This window comes from Centruroides sculpturatus, unplaced genomic scaffold (assembly GCF_000671375.1).
Source record: "Centruroides sculpturatus isolate CEXI.00-Female unplaced genomic scaffold, Cexi_2.0 scaffold314, whole genome shotgun sequence".
Lineage (NCBI taxonomy): Eukaryota > Metazoa > Arthropoda > Arachnida > Scorpiones > Buthidae > Centruroides > Centruroides sculpturatus.
In genome coordinates this window covers 424,617-448,092 of record NW_019384542.1, presented here as the reverse complement: position 1 = coordinate 448,092, position 23,476 = coordinate 424,617, and the positions used below count along the sequence as shown (strand labels likewise).

Here is a 23,476-nt window from a genome sequence, read left to right as displayed (position 1 = left end):
TTCATAGCGATGCGTATTTATTTACAATAAGCTCAAAAAGAAATACACAAAGCACAGTCTTTATATAGAGCCAATATAATGAACAGCACCGTATATTATAACGCCATAAATTCCTTTGCGATATTGTGGCAGCGAAAGATATACACCTCCGCAAATCAAAGCTATAATTTATGACTTATCACTCATATTGAGAAGGCGAAACAGGTGAAGACGTCTCTGTTTTTGTTAACTTTGGCGTTAACAAAACAGCGACAAAAACGTTAGTACGGACAGGCTACGCCATTCCATATGTTTTTAACAGTGCCGTTTGGTCCCTTTGGATGCTTTCATAACCTCTGAGGATGCGCTGGTATATTTTCGGAACATTACATCATCCTTATCTAGATCTTCAAATAAGTGATGAAACTCCTTTAAACTGTCTCTATTAATGTCACATCTTTTTTCGTTTGCCAAAGTTAACAAAAAGAGAGACGTCTTCACCTGTTTCGCCTTCTCAATATAAATTTAAGCTATAAGTTACAGCATTGGTTTGCGGATATGTATATCTATGGCTGCCAAAATATCGCGAAGAATTTATAATGCTATATATTATAGCCCACGGTCCAGTCCGGCCACTGAACCCCCACATTTTATGGTAGCCTCAAATACACTTATTACAAATTATTGTATATATTCCATTGCATTTCTTGTCCTATTGCATTATTAAGAAAAATTCTTTACTGTTTATCAAATTTTATTATTTAAAAAACATATATTTTAAATACAGTACTGGGGTAAATGGCCTAACCTCTCTCGACCTGTAAGATACTCTTTAGTTAACTAATTTGGTACTCGATGCAAAGTGATATTAAATTAAAGTATGAAATAGCATGTTTTAAGTATTTTCTGTAAAGAGATGAAATCATTTACGAATTTCCAAGCAGCTACAGAATAGGTATTATAAGTAGAATAGGATTAAAAATTACACTTGCATTCAGTTTCCCTAAAGATTTGCGTTAAACAATTTAAAACTTTTAAATCCGTTTGATAACTTCTTCCTTCCTAATGACCTAAAGAATAAACAATCAATATTACTTAAATTCAAATATTGTTAATACTGTACAGTATATATTTCATTTAAAACTAATGCTGGTGATTTATACGTTTCATAAATTTGCACACATAAAATGTATAAACATATGATTTTATATATTTATATATTCAAGTAACATACATTTATTTATGGTTATATTTTTTAAGTTTTCATTGTTTTATGCTGAAAGAAATAAATATTACCACAATTATCATAAATATATGCCATCAATAAAGTAAAATGATAAAACTTTCCTAATTTCCTTAAAATTTTTCCATTTGATATTCTTGTTTGTCAATTCTTATTAAAAATGCAATATATTGATAAAGACATTTTTTAATAAAATTATTTTTTCATAAGAAAATGACATCAATGATTTGTTTTCCATTGAAAAAATGTAGAGTACATCAAAAACTTTTTGATGGAGAAAATCAGTTCTTTTATTGACTTTTACAATAGAAACACAGCAACAAAATATATAAATTTTTCCTTTTATACAATATTGACCTCATTTCATAAAATTAGATTCTTCTTGAAATTACAGTTTCTTAAATAAAATGAAAAATAGATTTGAGAATTTGGGTACAAAAAAACCGGAAACAATTTATAGTCACGCACAAACTGGATCGCTATCGTACTATAAATTATTACATTTTTAATTTGTTGCTAATGAAATTTATTTATACTGTGATAGAAATACGCATGGTATATTTAAAAATTTAAAAACAAAAACCACGATTTTTTTAAGATATTTTAATTAAAAACAGCAACCCTAAAAAATAAGTGTTGATTTTTACTAAAATGAAACAGGTAACACAGAAGGATACATTTATAGAGTACAGTGATGAGGCGACCGCCATGTTTGTTCGTTTCATGCACGAAGTTACATCAGACTATTGAATATTTTGTCGTTCCAAAATTCTGTAAATGATGTCTTAAGCGTCCATATACAAACTGAAGTACCATAATATTTTTGCATTATTTTCAAAGTAAATCTAATGGAAGATATTGTAAATTATTTAACGAATGCACATACTAAATAGTACATAGGTGTGAAGGCGGTTTGAGAAGACACTTGGCTATTGTTTATAAAGTTTTATTAGTCTACGAATAAAGATTAGTGCCGTAAGATTTTAGTGTTTTAGTTTTTATTTAAAAAATTTTATATGTTTGTTTTGGAATTTGAGATTTTCTCAATTTTTTTAGACTTCAATATATAATGCATGCTACATTGATTCATTTATTAGAAAAAAGATCTCTTTTGTTCGTCTAAGAGACGTTGCGAGGAATTAAATGCATAGCTTGACTGATTCTCAGACGTTAGCAATGAAGGGAGGTGAAGTGGCCGACACTTACGCTCCGACAGTTCTTTAATCTTCCCGGAATCACCTTTTGAAAGGAGACTGAATAGACTTTAGAGTAGAGCGATGGCCGTTTTATCTGGAATACGTCATATAAAAGTTTTATTTGTTATTGTGCTGCCTTTAGTTTAATCTATTTTTCTTTGGTATAATAAATAAATCGTATTTAATAAGATCTGAAAAGTTTTTCGGTGTATTGAAATCAATTTCTCAAAGATTTGTGATATATATATATGTTTGTATGTGTGTATGTATGTGCGTGTATATAACTTATATACATGCAGTAAAATTTGGGTTGAGTAAGCACTAGGTTTAGGAATATTTTACTCAGCGGAAAATTCTCCACTTCTGGTGTGTGTACTGAATCCAGGTTCTGCTGTGTATAAAGCCTAAATGTTGTGCAAGTTTTCCAAAAGAGTAACTTCCCAATAAAATGGCCGGATCGGCTTTTTTATTTAATAATTTCGATCTCTCAAATTACTTTTCATTTCACCGAAGAAATTTTCTCAATTTGTTTCCTTTATTTGTTAAGTTGCATTTTATTTTCACTAGAGAAATTCCGATACGATTTTATTCATTTTTAATAATGATTTTATCAATCTTTACATATTTTTGTTCTTTTCAATTTAAGTAAAATATCTCAATTATTATTATTATTTTTTCGCTCTTGTAGTCTTTAGGCATGCGTAACGTCCACAGACCACTTCACGTCAACAGAAATCTTTTAGTACATTTCAGAAATTAATACTTCGTAATATTAAATGTCTGTCGTCGAAAATAATAACTAACGAAAATGCTTTAAAATGTAACAGGATATTCACTTACGTATTCTAAAGAAATTTTGAATATTTTCTTCACTCAATTTTTGACTGGTAAAATATATTATTTATGATTATATTTTAATTTAGAATTATTTAATAATTGTTCCTGTTGCATAGTTATAATAAACTTAATTAATTAATATTTTAATTGTTTATGAAATTTTATTTAATTCATAACGATTTTAATACTCTTCTATAAATTTTTTTATCATCTTAAACAATAAACATTCGATTTCTTTTTGTAAGAATAATTTTTATGTGTAAATTACACATAAAAATTGTTGTATAATTAACAATATTTACCAATATCACACAATAATCAATGTTAACAGCATTTTTATTAATCTTTTTTCAAGTTTATGCCATTTAAAACTATTTATGAAGTATCTATATTACTTAAATGTATTTTAAATTAATGATTAATGTTACATTAATTAATATATTGATTTTTCAAATTTAAATAATTGAAATTTAAGTTATGCCGTCGTAATTGACAGGCTTGATAAATAATGAAAGATAAAATGCCTTTATCTATTCTCAGGATAAGAGGCCACTTCACTTGCATACAAGGTATTTTTTAAATAAAAAATCGATAATTTTTCTCGTAAAATAATATAATTAATTTAATATTTTAAATAAATAATATCATAAACTTCTACAATTTTGGTGAGGAATAATTATAAAAATGCATACCGGTATATTATTTTTACACGTTCTTCAAAATTATTTACTTATATTTGTTTAGTATATGTTTAATAAAAATATATAAATAATATTTTTTAGAATATAATATAATTATAAAGATTCCAGAGTATTATTTAGATAATAAAAAGATCATAAATCGTTATTAGCATTTAATATTTAATAGTAACTTCGATATCAAATATGAGAAATGTATGTACAGAATAAGTTATATTTAATTAAACTGTAACATGATATTTAGTTTATGAATGTTTTCTAATGTTTCTATTAAATTTTGTGATTCATTCTTTTCTGAAAAGAATAAAAAACATTTAAGTTAAATAAGATTGGATCATGTTTTCAATCTGCAGTGAAATTTTCTTTACATGTACAGTACAAGACTCAAATATTATGTTAATTGACCAACATCAAAATGAGAAACAAACAGCCCATTATTATAGAATTGGAGATAACTTTGAGAACGAAATAAGTTTAATTTCTTTTATCTGAAGGATTTCGTTAAAAATCCATAGAATCCATCCATATCTGTGGATTCATTGCTGATGTGGTTAAGATACTTTTTGACAAAAGTCTACCTTTCTTTTACATCTGTGCTTTCTCAAAAGAGAGAAACAGGTGGAAAATGCATAAACATCACTGAATCTATACAAATTATTCTGAGAGTAATTAAAGTACAACTCTTATCCTGATCGCAATGAGGTTTTGATAATGTTAGATGTTTGGCAGGAGACTCGATATTTTTTGTTTTTGATGCTATGTACAGTACAACCAAGCATTCCAAACATATAGCCTATGTCTATGCACCCGAGCAAATTATGAATAGACGCACTTTGCATAACAAAATTGTTCAACCATTTATATTACTTTTGCACTTCCGACTTTTTTATTCACGATTAAAGTAATGTATTACTTCGACTTTTCTGTCGATTTAGCCACTTTATCAAGACGTGCTTCTTCTTAAAATTATAGTAAATAATTACTATATAACACAATTTTATATATAAATAAATTACTGCATAATTTTCATTTAAGTTTCATTGTATTCGCGTGTATTCTTTTGTAAGAAATTAAATTAAATTGTATTAACGATGGGATTTTACTTTAGAATTAAATAAAACAAAATTTAGTTGGCTTTTGCAGTTTTTATTTAAATTTTAATCAAATTTGATTTTTTTTCCAGATAATTCAGATTTAATTGCTACATCCTTATTAACGCAATCTGATAAGGAAGTGGCATTCGATGTAAAATTTTACAGTCAGAATCGTAGATACTCTTGAAATATTACAAGAATCAGAAGGTTCCCGTGGCGATTAGAAGCATAGGAAATACGCTCACTTAAATAGATTTCACCATTCGCTTCCATTCTAAATTATATTTTCAATTTTTAACTAAAAATTATCATCGTCCATTCCATGTCATTTGTAAGTCTCCTCTCGTGCATGTACTGTACTACATGTATATAGCGACTATCAGAGCTGATAGTGATGCCGATAGCACACGAATAATATATAAGTAACGAAGCATATACAATTATATATTAGAGTAAAGGGGCGTGTACGACTATATTTATTAATTTTGACATTTTTCACAAAACATATAAAAACTAAATAATAGGTCTACTTGCTTTTAAGCTAAAAGTGGATTAATTTAAATTCTTACGATTCTCACTAAACTATACTGTTTTTAAAAGACAATTTAAACTTCTATAATCCTATAAAGGTCTATACTTATAAAATTAAATTATAATGATAATTTTTATATAAACAACATTTATTATAACTTCATTTTTATTTCCTTTCATTGTATTTAAAATTGATATGGAAACTCTATAATATATTGCTTTTGTTAAAAATATATATAGGCCTATACGTTTTGAATCAAAAATAAGTTTGAGTTCTGCTATCAGAATAAACGATCGAATTTGAATCCATTGAATTTTGTTTTTTCTGCTATTTTGACTATAATTGTAATTATAAAGAACGACGGCCGAATGACCGAGAGGTTAAAGTAGCAACATATCGCTTTATGGAAATCTAGATGGGCTGAAAACCCATCTGGGTCTGGAAATGGGTTTGGTCGAATTCATAACGAGCTTGCTAAGAGGGCTCTGTGTGGCCCTCTTAGTGTCTACAGAGCAGAAAGGGTTTTTTAAAAAAGTTCTAAAGGAACTGAGAAAAGCAGATAAAAGGTAAAAATTCACTCTGAGCGTTAATGATTGATCCTCCTAGTTGATTACCCTAACGGAAGTGGAACTCTTTTCCATTAGAAGAATTTAGCTTCGCGATCGTTAGTTTTTCACTATTAAGAAAGTTCCTTTCTATTTACACATTAAATAAATCTTCTCAGGACATCCTTTTTCATTCATTCATAATTTCTTTCCCAACACAGTAAATTCTTTCTAATGAATTAAGGCCATTTGAAACAAAAAGACAGTGTCCACCCGGAGTTGCTTCTCCTGAAGAAAGCGCGCCTACCTTTTAACTTCACCATCCTCTTCATTAACATTTTTTAAAGATATAGGTGGTATTTGATTAAAAAGTTGCAGATTTCACAAATATTTAGAAAAAATAAAAATGAATAATCCCTATGTACAGTACTTGTATCTCCCAATGTATCCCTATACTGCATGCATGCTTTAGTACGTGTGATACAAAGGAAGATATGAATGAATAGGCCTATATCATCAGAGAATAGTAAGAAATATTAAGAAATCTATCAAATATTGTCATAATAAAAAATACTCTGATTAAAATCATAGATTCACCTATGATCCATTCTTGTTACATTATATTGTTTAAATGATAAATAATAATTTATTTTTAAAGCACACATCTTATTGAGTTTTTAAATCACTTTATATTGTACAGCTAATAGATCTGAATTAACAATTTTAATATCTTCAATGTAAACAATGATTGTAGTCTGTAGATAAGATAAAATAAAATATCAAGATTGGCTACAAAAAAGAACTCAATACGGATCCTTGAAAAATATTTAATTTTAATTGAAAAAAAAATATATATATATTTTTTTTTTTTCAAGGATCCGTATTGAGTTCTTTTTTAATATATATATTATTTAAACGTCTTCATTAAATAATTAAGGGTGCCGGATTATCGAGAGTGTGTAGGCTACTGTAAAAAGCTAAAGACAATGAATATGTGACCTGTTGCCTTTCGGTACCGATTTTTATTTTATTTATTTATTTATTTTACTATTTTTTTGGAGGTAAGCGGGCAAACAATACGAAGTGCTGACATGCAACACCATACGGAAATGAAACTCAGTAAATAGGAAAACCAGATACATAACATGATTAACATTTTCATGGAAACGGAAGAGCATAAGCGATCACAGTGAGGAGTTATATGCAGGATAAATGAGAAACATGATTAACAAAAATGCGCTGCATTAACTAATATCATGTATTTTATCGTTAGAATATTATTTCATCAATACTTTCAAAAGTGATATGAGTTACCTTGCGTTAAAATTTTATTTGATAATTTACTTTTCAAATATTTCAATATTAAAACTAATTAATTAATTCTTATGTAAAAATACAAATTTGTATTTAATAATAATACATTAATTATAATTATTATTGATGAAAGAAGAAAATGAACAGAATTTTTATTGTTCATTTTCTACATGTACTTAGTTATTTCACTTACTTAAGCATTTCTTGCATGTAATTTGAATCTTTAAATAATCGAGAGAATTAGCATTTTTACTTTGAAAGAATATATGAGCAATTACGAAAAGTTTTCCGGGAATTTTTCATTTTTAAATTAACGAAATATCATATTTAACGAGAGTCGTATTTTACATCAAATTAGCCGAGAAATCGATATAAATTAACAGTATTATATCGAAGGAGCGTAATGAGATATTTCGATTTTTATTTCAGCTAATCAGCTTAGTTTTTTTTAATGAATTTTTAATATTTAGTCAAATTTATTGTGGAAAAAGTCTTTAAATATTTAAAAAAACTTAATAGAAATGTATTACAGTTTGTTTTTAGTATTAAAGAATTAAAAAAATCATCAGTTTTTAACTTCTATACATTTACGAAGAAAAAACAGGTCCTAATTAAAAGTAGATTTGATAAACTCAGTAAGTAATAATGCTTAAATAATTAACGAGAATTATATTTCGCATTTATTTACAATTATTTTTTCCACGTAAAACAAAATTTTTCACGTTTCATGTTTATTTTAATTACAAAAATATAAAAACACAATAAATATCGTTCAAGAAATATAGCCTATGCGAAACGTCATTTGCTTCTGAGAAAATAGCAAAATGTTTTCATAAATTATCTTGTTTTTATTATTATTATTATTATTCACAGGATATTTAGGCTATTTATTTAATAGCGTTTGCAAAATCAACGAATACTCTATACATTATACAATAACAATCGCTCAAAACTAGATAATGTAATCAATAACATTTTTTCCAATTAAACTATGAATATAACAATAAAATCTAACTTATATTAATCCAAATTTTGTCAAACATATTGTCCAGTAGTTGCTTGGCAAATACAGTATTTCAATACAATTGACATTACGAGATCCGGATCACGATTTTTCGTAGATTTTTCCCCATTCTTCTTCTCCTATTTTGGTTTAATTTAGAACCAATTTAATATAACTTATAATTTAAAAAAGGATACTGGAATTGGCCTGCAATTCACAATAAAAGTCAAATTTAATTATGCACTCCACGACTTATATCGGAAAGTTTATAATTAAATTCCATTGAAGACCTTCAAATTCCATCCAAATTATATCGGGTTAGGAACTGTTTAAGTTGTTACAATTATATATAATTATACCAGCAACTTAAATTTGGTTGCAATCGGTGGATAACATCTCAGCAACAGTTTCAGATTTAAGATAAATCAGGCTTGCAGTAAGTAAATTTTCAATATTCTAATCGTACAATACATAATCAACTTAAGATTTAATCAATCTGAAGAGGCCGAATGATGTAAATAGCGTAACGATCTTTTCACTTTATTATCTATATTATGTCTTTCATAAATTAATTTAAATAACCTCCGAAAAGCGGCCATTTTTATGTTTACGTCAGTAGCCACTCTTTAGAATTAACTGGAAATAATTAATAATAATAATAATATTATTATTATTACTTGAAAATCACTTGGCAAATCTTAAGATAAGAGGCTTTAAGAACTTATGCTACACGTATATATTATATTATGCAAATATAATTTAAAATATATATTAAATTATATTAAAAAATCTAGAAATTTACTATATTAATTAATTTTACACTACTATTTAATTGGGTATTCTTAAAACATCACGGATATTTAGTTTTGCTGATTGATAAACGCTTCAGTTATGATTAACAATGAATACTCCATAATGATCAATGTGATTAAAACGTCATCTTTTATCAGAAGAAAGTATTCGTCTGAATAATTTTGTTATAGAAATTATAAAAAAATAAATACATTAAATAAAAGTATATCTCGGTATTTATATTTAGTCATTTTGAGTATTTTATTGGTTAACTTTTGTAGTTTTTAGTTTTGTTTTGGGCTGCATATTTTTTTAGAAGCATACTTATCGTAATCCGCCATGTTTTCCCTGGAGTTCATTACGTCACAGATAAGATTTAACGTAAAATTGTCTTCTCGGTATTCCCACGAGTACATTAAATGCCATTTTGTCGACAATAAACTGTGTTAAGTCACGGGAATGATATCATCGGTGCTACTAGTCAGTTATCTGATGATGCATAATTGGTCGAATGCTCATAACGTAGACATATTGTGATTCTGCTATTAATTTTAAAAACTGTTAAAAAGCTTCATTGAATAATTACCTGAAAATAATATTTGCAAATTGATCAATTATATTTATCGATGAAACGAATACATTTAAAATCTGTTCAAGATAACGTCAGAAATATCCATTCCATTGTACTAAATACATTAGTGGTTACTGACATTGATGATGTATTTTACGAATAATTTTTAAAAGGAAATATTTGACAAAATATTTGAAATTAATTTAATTCCTAAAATGAATCAGATTAAATATCTAACATTCTTTTCTTTTGTGAAAAAATAAAGCACATTAAAAAGTTCAATTCATTAAGGATTACACAAGTAAATAATTAAATATTATCAGTTAAATTATATATATTTATACACATCACGTATTTAATTATAAGGGTGGGTCAATAAATAACCAGCCGGAATATCCAGCCATGCTGTTGCTTTTATTATACATTATCTCACGTTTATTATAACTGAAATTTTCAGTTTGAGTTTAGATTCAGATTCTAAAAGCAGAAGTGAATGTGATAATATTTCGTAATATAGATTATCACATACAGTTTTATGGTATACACTAATAAAGATGACATTCTGTACTATTATACATAGTTTAGGATTCATGTCTTAGAATATTCTACAGAATAAGATAATAGTTTATACACTTGTTGAAAAAACGGAGTTAAAACGTGGCTATAATTAATTAAATACACTGTCCAGACAATATCCTATAAACTTAGATTATTATTTTGTCCTCAATCAGATATATAATCATTTTAATTGTTCCTGTTTGATTGTTAGTCTCTAATGAAACTCTTCGTAGAATAAGAATAATAATTTAATTTTTAATATATTTAATATTACAATGATAAAAACACTCTTTCGTTAATCAATTTCTTTACAAAATTATCTTAGTACGTAAATACTCTTTACAATAATTCAATTATCAGTAACAGTAACTGAACTATCATTTAATATCAAGAATGAACTAGAATAAAATATAAATATAAACGATTTAAATAGGAAAGTTAGTGAAATATATTAAGATAAATAATCGAAAAATCTATTAAGATGACGGCCCTTAGTTTGAAATGAAAAGTTAGTTTATGGCAATGGCTTTCTTGTTGCAAAGTTCATCAGAATGAATAGTTTGTGGATATTGAACAGAATTCTATTAGAAATAAAATACACAAGTTCTGAGTTTAAATGTTTATAATTTTATTCTCTTGTTTCTGAGAAGCTTTCTTTTTAACATATGTTGTTATATTCATTCTAAGAAACCGATCTAATTAATACTTACATTATATGGATTTTACTTAGATACACACAAATAACAGCTTTGTAAACGTAAAAATTTCTTCCAAAAGCGATGTTTAGAGTTTTCTTTTTGAGAGATTATTATATATTTATTATTTTCAACCCCCCAAATAAGATAAATTGCGACATATTAATTAATAATATCCTGTGTAAGAAAGGAATTTGAATTCTGTCCTATCATTAACCTTATTTTTATTAACGATGCCAACCATCTGTTTAACTTTATTCTAAGAAAGATGCTATCGAAATTCTTTTCCAAAAAATATAAAAATTAAAATAAAACTTTCTTTCATTATTTATCAAGTGGAAAATTATCGCAATATTTTATTATTCGTTCGCATAAATTAAGAAAAAAAAATCGAAAGAAATGGGTCAAAAAATTGCATTATATTTTCATCTGACCATGATTACTGGTTATAGTCCTAATAACAGAACTGTTATGGGTCAGCGAGGGGTTAGAAAGAGGTCACATATGTATATAATAAGTCAAATTTAAGTGAATTATGTCTTTATATCATCACAAGTCTATTCTGACAATTATCATATTTTATTCCGGATGATGTATCTCGTAAGAAAATTAGAACAGTTCTAATTTGTTTAACAAAACAAGAACACTTTTAAGATTTATATACTAGCCTACCCTTGAACCTCAAAATATAACATATATTTTTTTTAAAAGATATGGTTAGAATTTTAAATTTTAGGCCTTGAAGGCATTCTCCAGTGATTTAAAATTCGTAATTTAAACATATTTCGAGTCTATTTACAGATTTAAAATTTATTGTATTAAATTTTAAGACATCTTAATGTAGATACATTAAAATTTTAAGGTATTTTAAATATAAAATGAGAGAGGGAAATTTAAATCTTTAGAAGATACCTAATGGGATTGGATAGCGTTAAAAATGAGTTACGATGACATCATTTGATTACACAAACGTCGGGTAGTTAATGATCGTAATTCTGCCATTGGTGGGCGAGTTAAACAATATTGAAAGTTTAAAAACATTGCGGAATATAAATAAAACGCTTGACAATGTTTTCATCTTGCAACACAAGTAGATGAAGTGAGGATACACGAAGATTAATAGGAAATCCGTCGCAGATATTTTCCAAGAAAATTGACTAATACAATTTTATCTTTAATATATTCATATTATTCTAAACAATATCCATAATGTTGGCAAATATAATTAGTTTTACGTCAATTCATCTATTGCTTTTTCTGGCAACAACCCATGCCATTACCTCGAACTTGATTCCACGTAAGTTAACATCTTTCTAATCTATTTATATTTATTAATAATTAGTATAATCACTTTGTTATATTTATAGCGCCTAAAATATACGGTAATAAAATACCAGTAAAGGATGTGAATACAAGTTACAGCAGGATAAGGCGACTAATTGTAAATGCTCATAATTTCTATCGATCGATAGTAAATCCACCCGCTAGTAATATGTTAAATATGGTAAAGATAGCAATAAAATCATATAAATTATTATTTTTTTATTTTATTAAATATAATGTTTTATTTTAATCACTTAGTATTGGCACCATACAGCTGCCAGAAGCGCTCAGAGTTGGGCGGAATCTTGTAGGGATCTTACACACAGCAGTAGATGGGAACGTTGGGTTAAAAGTAAGTTCTATCATTCGAAAATCCCATAAAATTGTATTATCTTCGTCTGAGACGGCAGGCAAAATAAAGAAAAAGTAATAATAATTTTTATGATGTTCTCAAGTGATATGAAGTTTGACTGATATAGTGATTCTATTGTAATAAACTGGCTGAATATTCTTTCTTGTGTAAGGTAAACACGACAGAAATAGTGATAAACGCTTTCTGTCATAGATATAGAACACAAGAATATTTATAATAATAGCTATTTTTGAGCGTAAGAGCGAGTTTATTCCTCTCTGTCTCGTTTATTTTAATTCTTTCTTTTATATTCTTAAGGCTATATATCACATTTAAGATTATTTTTATAGATTATGGATTCTGTGGTCAAAACATTTTTATATCTACCGCCAGAGTTTCGTGGTTATACCCAATTAAAAGTTGGAACGCAGAAAAACAATTATTCCATTATGGAAGAAGAGATAATAATATAAACGAAGTCGGGCATTACACGCAGGTAATTTTTTCATGTCTCCACTTATAATTTATCTCGTAATTAAATTATAATTACTTTCTTACAGATGGTTTGGTACAATACTCATGTTGTGGGATGCGGTTATCATTATTGTGGCCCCGATCGTGTCAGAATACCTTATCATAATTACGTATGCAACTATTGTCCTATGTGAGTATTTAATTATTATTTTATTAATAATTGTGTGATGTATCACGTCTTCCGTATTGACTCATAAATGGATTAATTTTTACAAGAAAGTTTTCGAGAAACAAACAAATTTCTTATTAATTTTAAAATTGCCAAATATATCGTAACAGCTGTAGGAGCAGCTGTCACTAAGTAGCAGCAAACTACCCACTTGAACGTATTCTGAAACATGATACTTTCGCTACGTAGTGTTTCTTGGTGTTCTGGTCAATAACTAATCGCGGCATCGTCTTCCAACTCCTCAAATTTATTAAACAAGCAACGTTATATATGAATCTTATCCTAAATTATTGTAGATTTTACTTGATTATTGATTTCCTATGTAAGATAAAACTCATTTATTAATTATTAAATTGGTTCCTCTCGCGGAGAATTCTTTCCCTGTTTGTCATTCAACTTCTAACAGAGATTTAAATTATGTGCACCCTGACACATATCTTAAAGCATAAATTTTGTAAGTTTAAAAGATGGAAATTGCATAAGAGAGAGAGAAAATAGATTATATAGCTCTAGTGCTAAAAGTATTTTGACAGAATAAAAATTGGAAAGGTCAATAGGACACGTTAAAATATTTTAGAAAATTTTAAGAGGGTTCTGTTCTAACTCAGATGTTTCTAGTAGGTTAGAAACAGCGATGCTGATCTCTAATTTAAATAAATACGAATACTTAAAATAAAAATAAAAATAAATTAGAGAAAATAAAGGAAATAAAATTTTGAAGTTCACTTTTGATCATTTATAACAGCAGAAATTTGTTATAAACAAAGATTTGTTAACAATTTCATAATCTAGTCGAGAATTCTAATTTAAATGTTTTCTTTTTAATTAAAGAATTAATTTTAATGATAATTAAAATTTGTAAAATTATAGGAAAATTATAAAATTATACGTAAAATTGTATACCTTACCTGGATAATTTTAGCGAATAATTAATTAATATTTTTTAAATGAAAAGAATAAAATAGGATTGCGAGTAAATCATGTTGGGCTGTTCGGCTTTTAAATTACGACATTAATTTTTCTATAAAGTAAAATAAAATCGTACACGATGTTTATATAACTTACGTATTTCCGGAAATCTCCATTTAATAGGTTAATATATACGACCGTTACTTTTGATGATACGAAAGATATGTCAACGATGAATCTCGCCTGTCATCGTTTAGTTTGTTGTCGTAGGATGCTATAATTGGATATTGAGGTTAGTTCAAATAAGAGGTGTTATTCGATGTGAAATGCTACAAGGATACACGAAATTTTCTTGCTTTTTTAGTTTACATATTGACAATCTCATTATATAAAACTGGATGCAAAACAATTGCTAAAGTAATTCAGTCAATCTAATTCAATTATTTTCACCGATAAATTTGTTAATAAATGTAATTATCTCTACATATTTACTAATTTATACATGGACCTAGACCATTTATAAATTAGTAAATGCTGGGCCTAGCCAAGGGTGCCAAATTTTTGGAAAGCACAACATTTTGGAAATGATGCTTTATTAGTTTCTACATTTATAATAAAGTGATAACTTACACAGCAATGTTAGTGTCTTGTAACTTTCACGTAGAAACTGGGACGGAAGAAGCCAAAGCCTAAAGGGCCAGGGCACCTAAAACCCTAAATTCGGACTCTCTCTACAGTTTCCGCAATTTAAACATAATTGCTAGGCATCAGATAAGAGTATAACTAGTTATAGCGAAAACTGTTATTTGTATCTATTCAATAATACAGAAATATAAAAAGCGAAATGCATTAAATTTACCCCAATTTTAGTGCATTTTCTGTTTATATAAACCTGTACTTAAGTTTGCACGAAGAGCAATTTCTCATATTACTATTTCTTTGCTTATCTATAGCAATTATAATATAAATGTAGTAAATTATAGCTTTTAAAAATATATAAGTAGTTTATCCTTGTTAACTTCCTATTATGCAGCACGTAAATAGATTGCAATTTGTTCCTCTCGTCTTTGTTTACATCGAGCTCTAAATTCTATTTTAATACTAGGTTAAATAGATCTTTAAAGGAAAATACCACGTATTCTTCTTTTATCGAATTAAGGAAAATCATTATTAGACCTGTAATCATAATGATATTTTGTATACTAATTAAGTCATAGTATAAAAATGGAGGTTAAAGTGGATTGTTAAAAAATAACCCTACTTTAAATATTGGATAATCGAGATGGAGTCAAAATAACGAGAGAATTATTGAAAAAAAAATATATATATTTTATAAAGTAAAGTAATCAAGGAAAAAACTCTAAAAATAATTTATATGAAATAACGATCGTAAGTTTTGATTATAAAATATTAAAATATCTGAATGTCTGATACATAATTAACTATTTTAATAAATAATGTACAGTACCTTAAATTGTCTTTAATTATTTATATTATAAATATTAAATATGTAGACATTTATATAATACCAGTGCTTAAGAAAAAGATAAAAGTGTTATTTTTCATCCACATACCGAATAATTTCTTTTAAAAATCGATAACAAATTCCATTTTTAGATTATAATTGGCAGTTTTTATTATTTTGTTGTAGAATAAAAAGAAGAAAACAGTTTTTATTCTACGATAAAATACAACCAAGATACTTTTAGATCGGTAAATGTTTTCCTTTCAGACTTTTCGTGAAAGTCACGCCTCACAATCAACATCCAACATGTGCGTGATACTTCTCCATAATGTAGTTTATCGCTTCCAAATAAATTTTTTACGAAGACAATTTCAATTGGCATTCGGAGGTCCGAATGTAAAGTTGTTCTAGCAAATTTGATGGAGTTTGGAGTGAGGATAATGTTTCTTTCGTATCGTAAAATAGACCGATTATTTCCTTCAAAGAGGGATCTTTTCGAAAACTTTTTACGGATCAAACACATTAATAATAAACAAATACTTCTTTCTAGAATTAGTTTTAATATTAATTTCATTCGAAAATTCTGTACAATACTTTCAAAAAAAATGAACTTTTATGCGAAATCTATTCTGAAAAACTCAAATTAAAGCCTTTTACAATGAGTTAATATTAAACAAAAGCACTTCTCTTGAAAATTGTATAAGGTGATTCAAAAGTTTCCATAAACAGTCAAAAGATTCGCTTTATTATTTAGACACTTACAACTCACTTATACGAGTGCCATTCAATGCACATTATAATGTAATTGAATGCACATATTTATTCGATTACACGACATAATTTATTCCATTTAAACCTTAAACGAAATCAAACTGTAAAACTAATTGGCATTCGTTTGAAAAATACTTATTAAACATTAAAGTTTTACTGTTCAATTGAATCTTCCCACTCGTGGCACATGTTATGTATATGTTACAGTCAAAACCCGTTTTTAGTTAGAACGCGTTTTAACTAGGTAGGAGCAGCTGTCACTAAGTAGCAGCAAACTACCCACTTGAACGTATTCTGAAACATGATACTTTCGCTACGTAGTGTTTCTTGGTGTTCTGGTCAATAACTAATCGCGGCATCGTCTTCCAACTCCTCAAATTTATTAAACAAGCAACGTTATATATGAATCTTATCCTAAATTATTGTAGATTTTACTTGATTATTGATTTCCTATGTAAGATAAAACTCATTTATTAATTATTAAATTGGTTCCTCTCGCGGAGAATTCTTTCCCTGTTTGTCATTCAACTTCTAACAGAGATTTAAATTATGTGCACCCTGACACATATCTTAAAGCATAAATTTTGTAAGTTTAAAAGATGGAAATTGCATAAGAGAGAGAGAAAATAGATTATATAGCTCTAGTGCTAAAAGTATTTTGACAGAATAAAAATTGGAAAGGTCAATAGGACACGTTAAAATATTTTAGAAAATTTTAAGAGGGTTCTGTTCTAACTCAGATGTTTCTAGTAGGTTAGAAACAGCGATGCTGATCTCTAATTTAAATAAATACGAATACTTAAAATAAAAATAAAAATAAATTAGAGAAAATAAAGGAAATAAAATTTTGAAGTTCACTTTTGATCATTTATAACAGCAGAAATTTGTTATAAACAAAGATTTGTTAACAATTTCATAATCTAGTCGAGAATTCTAATTTAAATGTTTTCTTTTTAATTAAAGAATTAATTTTAATGATAATTAAAATTTGTAAAATTATAGGAAAATTATAAAATTATACGTAAAATTGTATACCTTACCTGGATAATTTTAGCGAATAATTAATTAATATTTTTTAAATGAAAAGAATAAAATAGGATTGCGAGTAAATCATGTTGGGCTGTTCGGCTTTTAAATTACGACATTAATTTTTCTATAAAGTAAAATAAAATCGTACACGATGTTTATATAACTTACGTATTTCCGGAAATCTCCATTTAATAGGTTAATATATACGACCGTTACTTTTGATGATACGAAAGATATGTCAACGATGAATCTCGCCTGTCATCGTTTAGTTTGTTGTCGTAGGATGCTATAATTGGATATTGAGGTTAGTTCAAATAAGAGGTGTTATTCGATGTGAAATGCTACAAGGATACACGAAATTTTCTTGCTTTTTTAGTTTACATATTGACAATCTCATTATATAAAACTGNATTTGAGTTAAAACTAGTTTCAACTAGACAAAACGGGTTTTAACAAAGACATTTAGTATAAACTAGTTTCAACTAGTTAAAACGCGTTCTAACTAAAAACGGGTTTTGACTGTAACATATATACATAACATGAGTTCATGTACATTATGACGAGTATTTATGTGTGTGGCACTGATGTTATGTGTGTAGATTAATCACAAGTATATCCTTTCGTGTATTTAAGAAGTTTTAAATTCTTAATCGAAGTTTCAATACAGTTTTAAAATGAAGTTAATCGTATACAACAGAGCAACAAGTAAAAAAATTGTTGTGTTTGTTTGCACATTTTATTTTCAGTTTTTTAAACAAGCAATTGTCGACTGAGTGAACAGAATTTCGATTTTTACATTTAAACTCCAAGTATATATTTTTCTCTTTTAAAATTCGCCATTTAAATCCCGAAAACATCTTAAAAATCATAAAAACAAATTAAATTAATTACATTAACTGATTATAATTCAAAACAATTTTTAATTATTTAAATTAATCAGTTTAAATTCTTATTTAAGTCGACTAATTCTACTGAAAATTCCATAAATTTTATATCTTCTACCTTTAAAATTATACTTCTCGAAAATGTAAGAAAAATTAATTAAATTAAACTCTATTTTTAAAAAATAATTTATCATAAATATAATAATTTATATTAAGATAAAATTAGGTTACTAATTATTTATAATTAGCAATTACATAAATAACTTCTAAACACTTATTTATATAGAAAAATAAGAAATAAGTCGATGTGTTTTTTGGCAATATCCCAATTTCTTTTATGACTTTCGAATTATTTAAGTGTCTGTCTGGGTGTCTGTCTACATATTTTGATATTTTTATCTTGGAAACTATCGAGTAATACGTAAATACAATTATTGGTTTGTTGTTGTCCACGTTACTTCACTTAGGAAAATTATTTTCGATTTTTCTCGGCCATATTCCAGTTTTTAAACGTTATAACATTATGAATTCCTCATAAGCGCTTAATTATTTATAATCTTAATGGAATTTTATGCATTACATATACTTGAATTTTACAATTTAAGAGTTATTAAACCATTAAAAGTGTTATANAAAATCATTGTAAATATATCAATTAATAATTTATATGTAATAAACTAATTAAATTTAATAAGTAAAATTATTTTTTTCCTCCTGATATTTAAAACTGTCTTTTCAGAAAAAAGAAAGTTCTTAATCTTATCGATAGATGGCGACATATATACAATTTTAATTAATTTAACTGCAAATTAACTTTTTATGTCGGCGACACGGAACTATTTTAAGCATTATTTTTACAAATAAAATCATTGTAATAATGTGTAAATATATAATGTATACATAACATTTAATAACAAGTTTTAGTATCATAAAAACATTTTAGGTAACATTTTATCAAAGGCAATTTCACAGTAAAACATGTAAAATGATCATCATTAGCTACTTGTCAAACGTGTTTGATTTTTACTACCATCGAAATTCTTGTGTAAATTCTTAACTGTATTCAATTTATAAAAAGCGTGAACACGTCCAGTACATTCTGCGATATATTTTTTTAATTTTTCTGATATTTTATAACCTAAAAATTATACCCGTAACAATTTTTTTAAGTACAAAATTGCGTGCAAACAAAAAATTTTAAAGCTTAGTCGTGATTAAACGCCCACTTGCAGCATTAACTCGACTAGTAGTTTAACAAAGAAACTTTATACAATATTCCTGGAAAGCATTCATTAAACATTCTACGTTTTTCATAGAATTAATCATTAGTTTTCGTCGGTAATTTACTTAATTTTATAAAATTCAGCGTTGAAAAGAGCGTTTTTTTTTCTGTAAAAATTTAATCAAAGATCCTGTTTATTTTTCCTTTTTATTTATTTTTTTTTTAAATGAAGAAATATCAAACCAATTCGTCGTAATCTTATTTATTTTCATTTCGGACATGTGCCACTTGTCTAAAAAAATTCTAACTTGGTTTCAGATTTGTAGCTGAGAAACGATTACAATAAACTTGTAAATATGTATTGCGTGCATTTATTACAGATAAAAATTGTCCACTGTTTTATGTACAGCAAGTTAAATGTAAATAATATTAATTAAGAATTGTAAATTACGACACAAATATTCTAGAGTCATTCTTCTTTACTCTTATAATTTTCTTAAACTTTTAAATTAAACTTTGTAGAAAAACTCTTCAAATTAAATTTCTACATTTTTTTATCCGTAGAATTTTCTATTTCTTTTTTGGAATCGGATAGTCAATTCACCAAATCCTGTTCGGAAAGTTTGTATAACAATCTATCATCGACTTCTGATTAATACCGAATAAAAAAAAACCGAAAAATAAAAAAGTTTTACGCTCGAATACTTTATTTTTTTTCTATTTCTCTTTTTAAATAGTTTCTTGCTACTAATTTTGACTTTTCTTTTATCTTTCTCCACATCAACTTTTCTTTCTTTAATCTAAAGTTACGTGTCTCTTCCTCTTGTTCTTCTTCTTCCTCTTTTTATTTCGAGTTAGAAACGTATTTAAAAAGCATTCGTCACTCCTTATCTTAATTTTTAAAAATTAAATCAGGATATAAGTTTAAAAAACTTCATTTAATTAACTTGTTTTACTTAACATTTGATACTGTTCAATATAGTGTTCACTGTAGTGTTCATAGCAGTGTAATGTTGTTCTAGTTTATTTTATTATATTATATAGCCGTTTGCTTTATATAATTGTTCATTAAACGTTTTTTTCTCCTTTGCATAAGGTTATAAAAAGAATAAAATGAAATAATTAGTTATTTTTTTAGTCATTTTTAATGTAAACTATATAAAGTACTGTACATACCTTGCAGTATGTACATTCCTTTTTAAAAAGAATAAACCGCAAAGGTATAATTAAGAAAAAACTTTTTATCAGAGGTTAAATTATATGATGCAAACAAAAATAATAAACGTATTATAGAGCATTGCTTTATATTCTAAAGACATCTGACAAGATCTTAATGCAAAATCTCTGCATGTTGCGTTGGTTTCTATAATAATCCAGCATAAACCAAATATTAATCTCAATCTTTAATTCATGCTTAATAACAATTCAAGCACTTAAAACAGAAACACTTACCTTAAATTTCTGAACAGAGCACTGTTTTATAAAACGTTCTCAATAGTAAGGACTATCGATAAATTTATATAATTTCAGAGTCTTCGTCCATAATTTCGAATTTCTATTTAGTTTTGCTTTATGTTTCTGTTCCCGGTTTGGGTTTTTATCAGCAAAAATTTTATAAAAAAACAGAAAAAAATTATGAAACGGAAATGATTAATTTGCAAACATTAGTAGACTTCAGCTTGTTGCATATTCTAATGGGAACCATTCTCAAGAGAGGAGGAAGCGAGACGAAGGAAGATAAAAAGCATCATGCTTTTTGAATATATCAATACCACTGTTTATATCGTATGCATAATTAAACATGCTATATATATATATATATATAAATATATATTTTTTTTTTCAGAGGCAATTATCCCGATAAACTTGGAACTCCTTACGAAAGTGGTCAACCGTGTTCCAAATGCCCGGATCGTTGCAAACGAAAGAAACTGTGCAGTAAGTAGACCTTGCAATAGGAAATTTATAGTTAAGTTCTACTTTCTAGAATTAGCTAAATTTTTTCTTTATTTATTTCCAGCAAACGCTTGTTATTACGGTGATTCTTGGAGCAATTGCGCCGAGTTAAATGTTACTTCACCCGACTGGTTGTGTACTGATCGCAAACAGCAACGTTATCACATGTGTTTAGCTACGTGTCGTTGCACTGCCGATAGAATTTTCTGAGAAAATATACTAAATTTTTACTATTTTATTCACGTTTATTTATCTATATTAATTAATTACATTTACATTTTTGTAAATCAATTTTTATAAAGAAATGTATTCGCCAGAATCCTGGTCAGTGATTGTAATTATATTCTTTAATTAATTAATGGTCATTTATTGTAATTAATTACATTTAGAAACATCATTTGTAAAAGCACGCGATGTTTCTAAACTTAATTAAATAGATATTTTTCATTATTTAGTAATTTAAATATCATAAAATCGGCACGTTTCTACGTAAAAAAATCATTGTAAATATATCAATTAATAATTTATATGTAATAAACTAATTAAATTTAATAAGTAAAATTATTTTTTTCCTCCTGATATTTAAAACTGTCTTTTCAGAAAAAAGAAAGTTCTTAATCTTATCGATAGATGGCGACATATATACAATTTTAATTAATTTAACTGCAAATTAACTTTTTATGTCGGCGACACGGAACTATTTTAAGCATTATTTTTACAAATAAAATCATTGTAATAATGTGTAAATATATAATGTATACATAACATTTAATAACAAGTTTTAGTATCATAAAAACATTTTAGGTAACATTTTATCAAAGGCAATTTCACAGTAAAACATGTAAAATGATCATCATTAGCTACTTGTCAAACGTGTTTGATTTTTACTACCATCGAAATTCTTGTGTAAATTCTTAACTGTATTCAATTTATAAAAAGCGTGAACACGTCCAGTACATTCTGCGATATATTTTTTTAATTTTTCTGATATTTTATAACCTAAAAATTATACCCGTAACAATTTTTTTAAGTACAAAATTGCGTGCAAACAAAAAATTTTAAAGCTTAGTCGTGATTAAACGCCCACTTGCAGCATTAACTCGACTAGTAGTTTAACAAAGAAACTTTATACAATATTCCTGGAAAGCATTCATTAAACATTCTACGTTTTTCATAGAATTAATCATTAGTTTTCGTCGGTAATTTACTTAATTTTATAAAATTCAGCGTTGAAAAGAGCGTTTTTTTTTCTGTAAAAATTTAATCAAAGATCCTGTTTATTTTTCCTTTTTATTTATTTTTTTTTAAATGAAGAAATTCGACAGAAACCGAAAAATTTTTCCCACGATTTGTTTTAATTCAATTTTCAAGGCAAAAGAATATCGAGTTTTGTTAAAGAAACTGCTTACAATAACAATTTTCGAGAATTTTTTACGTTCGAGTAACCGGAAAAACATGAAAATCAATAAAATTCAATAAGCAATTTACTTCCTGTTTGTGAAATAATAATATAAACTTTATTTTATTAACACGGATATAACAAAATTACCATTATCATCATATATATTTTAATTATTGACGTATACGTGTGATATAGCCTATAGTATATATATATATAAGTGGAGACTGAAGAGATCATTTTAATAAATCAGGTGTGGAGAGACAAGAAATGTAAGAAGAATAATGACTAAAAATTAATTAAAATATTTAAAAAGAGTCTCGAGGAAGGTCTTTAACTGCAGACACCCGAGAGCTGTTTATAGGCCACGCTTCAATCAGAAAATAAAAGAAGTTCCTAAACAGGA

The 23,476-nt window shown here is 26.8% G+C and overlaps 1 protein-coding gene across 1 annotated transcript; it reads left to right on the top strand.

Annotated features, from left to right (window-relative positions):
• The first annotated feature begins 12,129 nt into the window (after positions 1-12,129).
• On the top strand, positions 12,130-22,169 carry LOC111623406 (cysteine-rich secretory protein 3-like). Its single transcript, XM_023365971.1, has 7 exons — positions 12,130-12,354; positions 12,425-12,561; positions 12,639-12,732; positions 13,083-13,228; positions 13,293-13,396; positions 21,562-21,653; positions 21,736-22,169. Exons 1-7 carry the CDS (start codon positions 12,267-12,269, stop codon positions 21,879-21,881), a joined length of 807 nt encoding a protein of 268 aa, XP_023221739.1. The 5' UTR covers positions 12,130-12,266; the 3' UTR covers positions 21,882-22,169.
• The last annotated feature ends 1,307 nt before the right edge of the window (positions 22,170-23,476 follow it).

Excerpts from the sequence above, each read along its gene's own strand:
- LOC111623406 (XM_023365971.1), top strand. The coding sequence starts at position 12,267 with ATGTTGGCAAATATAATTAGTTTTACGTCAATTCATCTATTGCTTTTT. Across the intron at positions 12,562-12,638 it reads CTAGTAATATGTTAAATATG|TATTGGCACCATACAGCTGC; the intron begins GTAAAGATAGCA and ends TTAATCACTTAG. Across the intron at positions 12,733-13,082 it reads ATGGGAACGTTGGGTTAAAA|ATTATGGATTCTGTGGTCAA; the intron begins GTAAGTTCTATC and ends TTATTTTTATAG.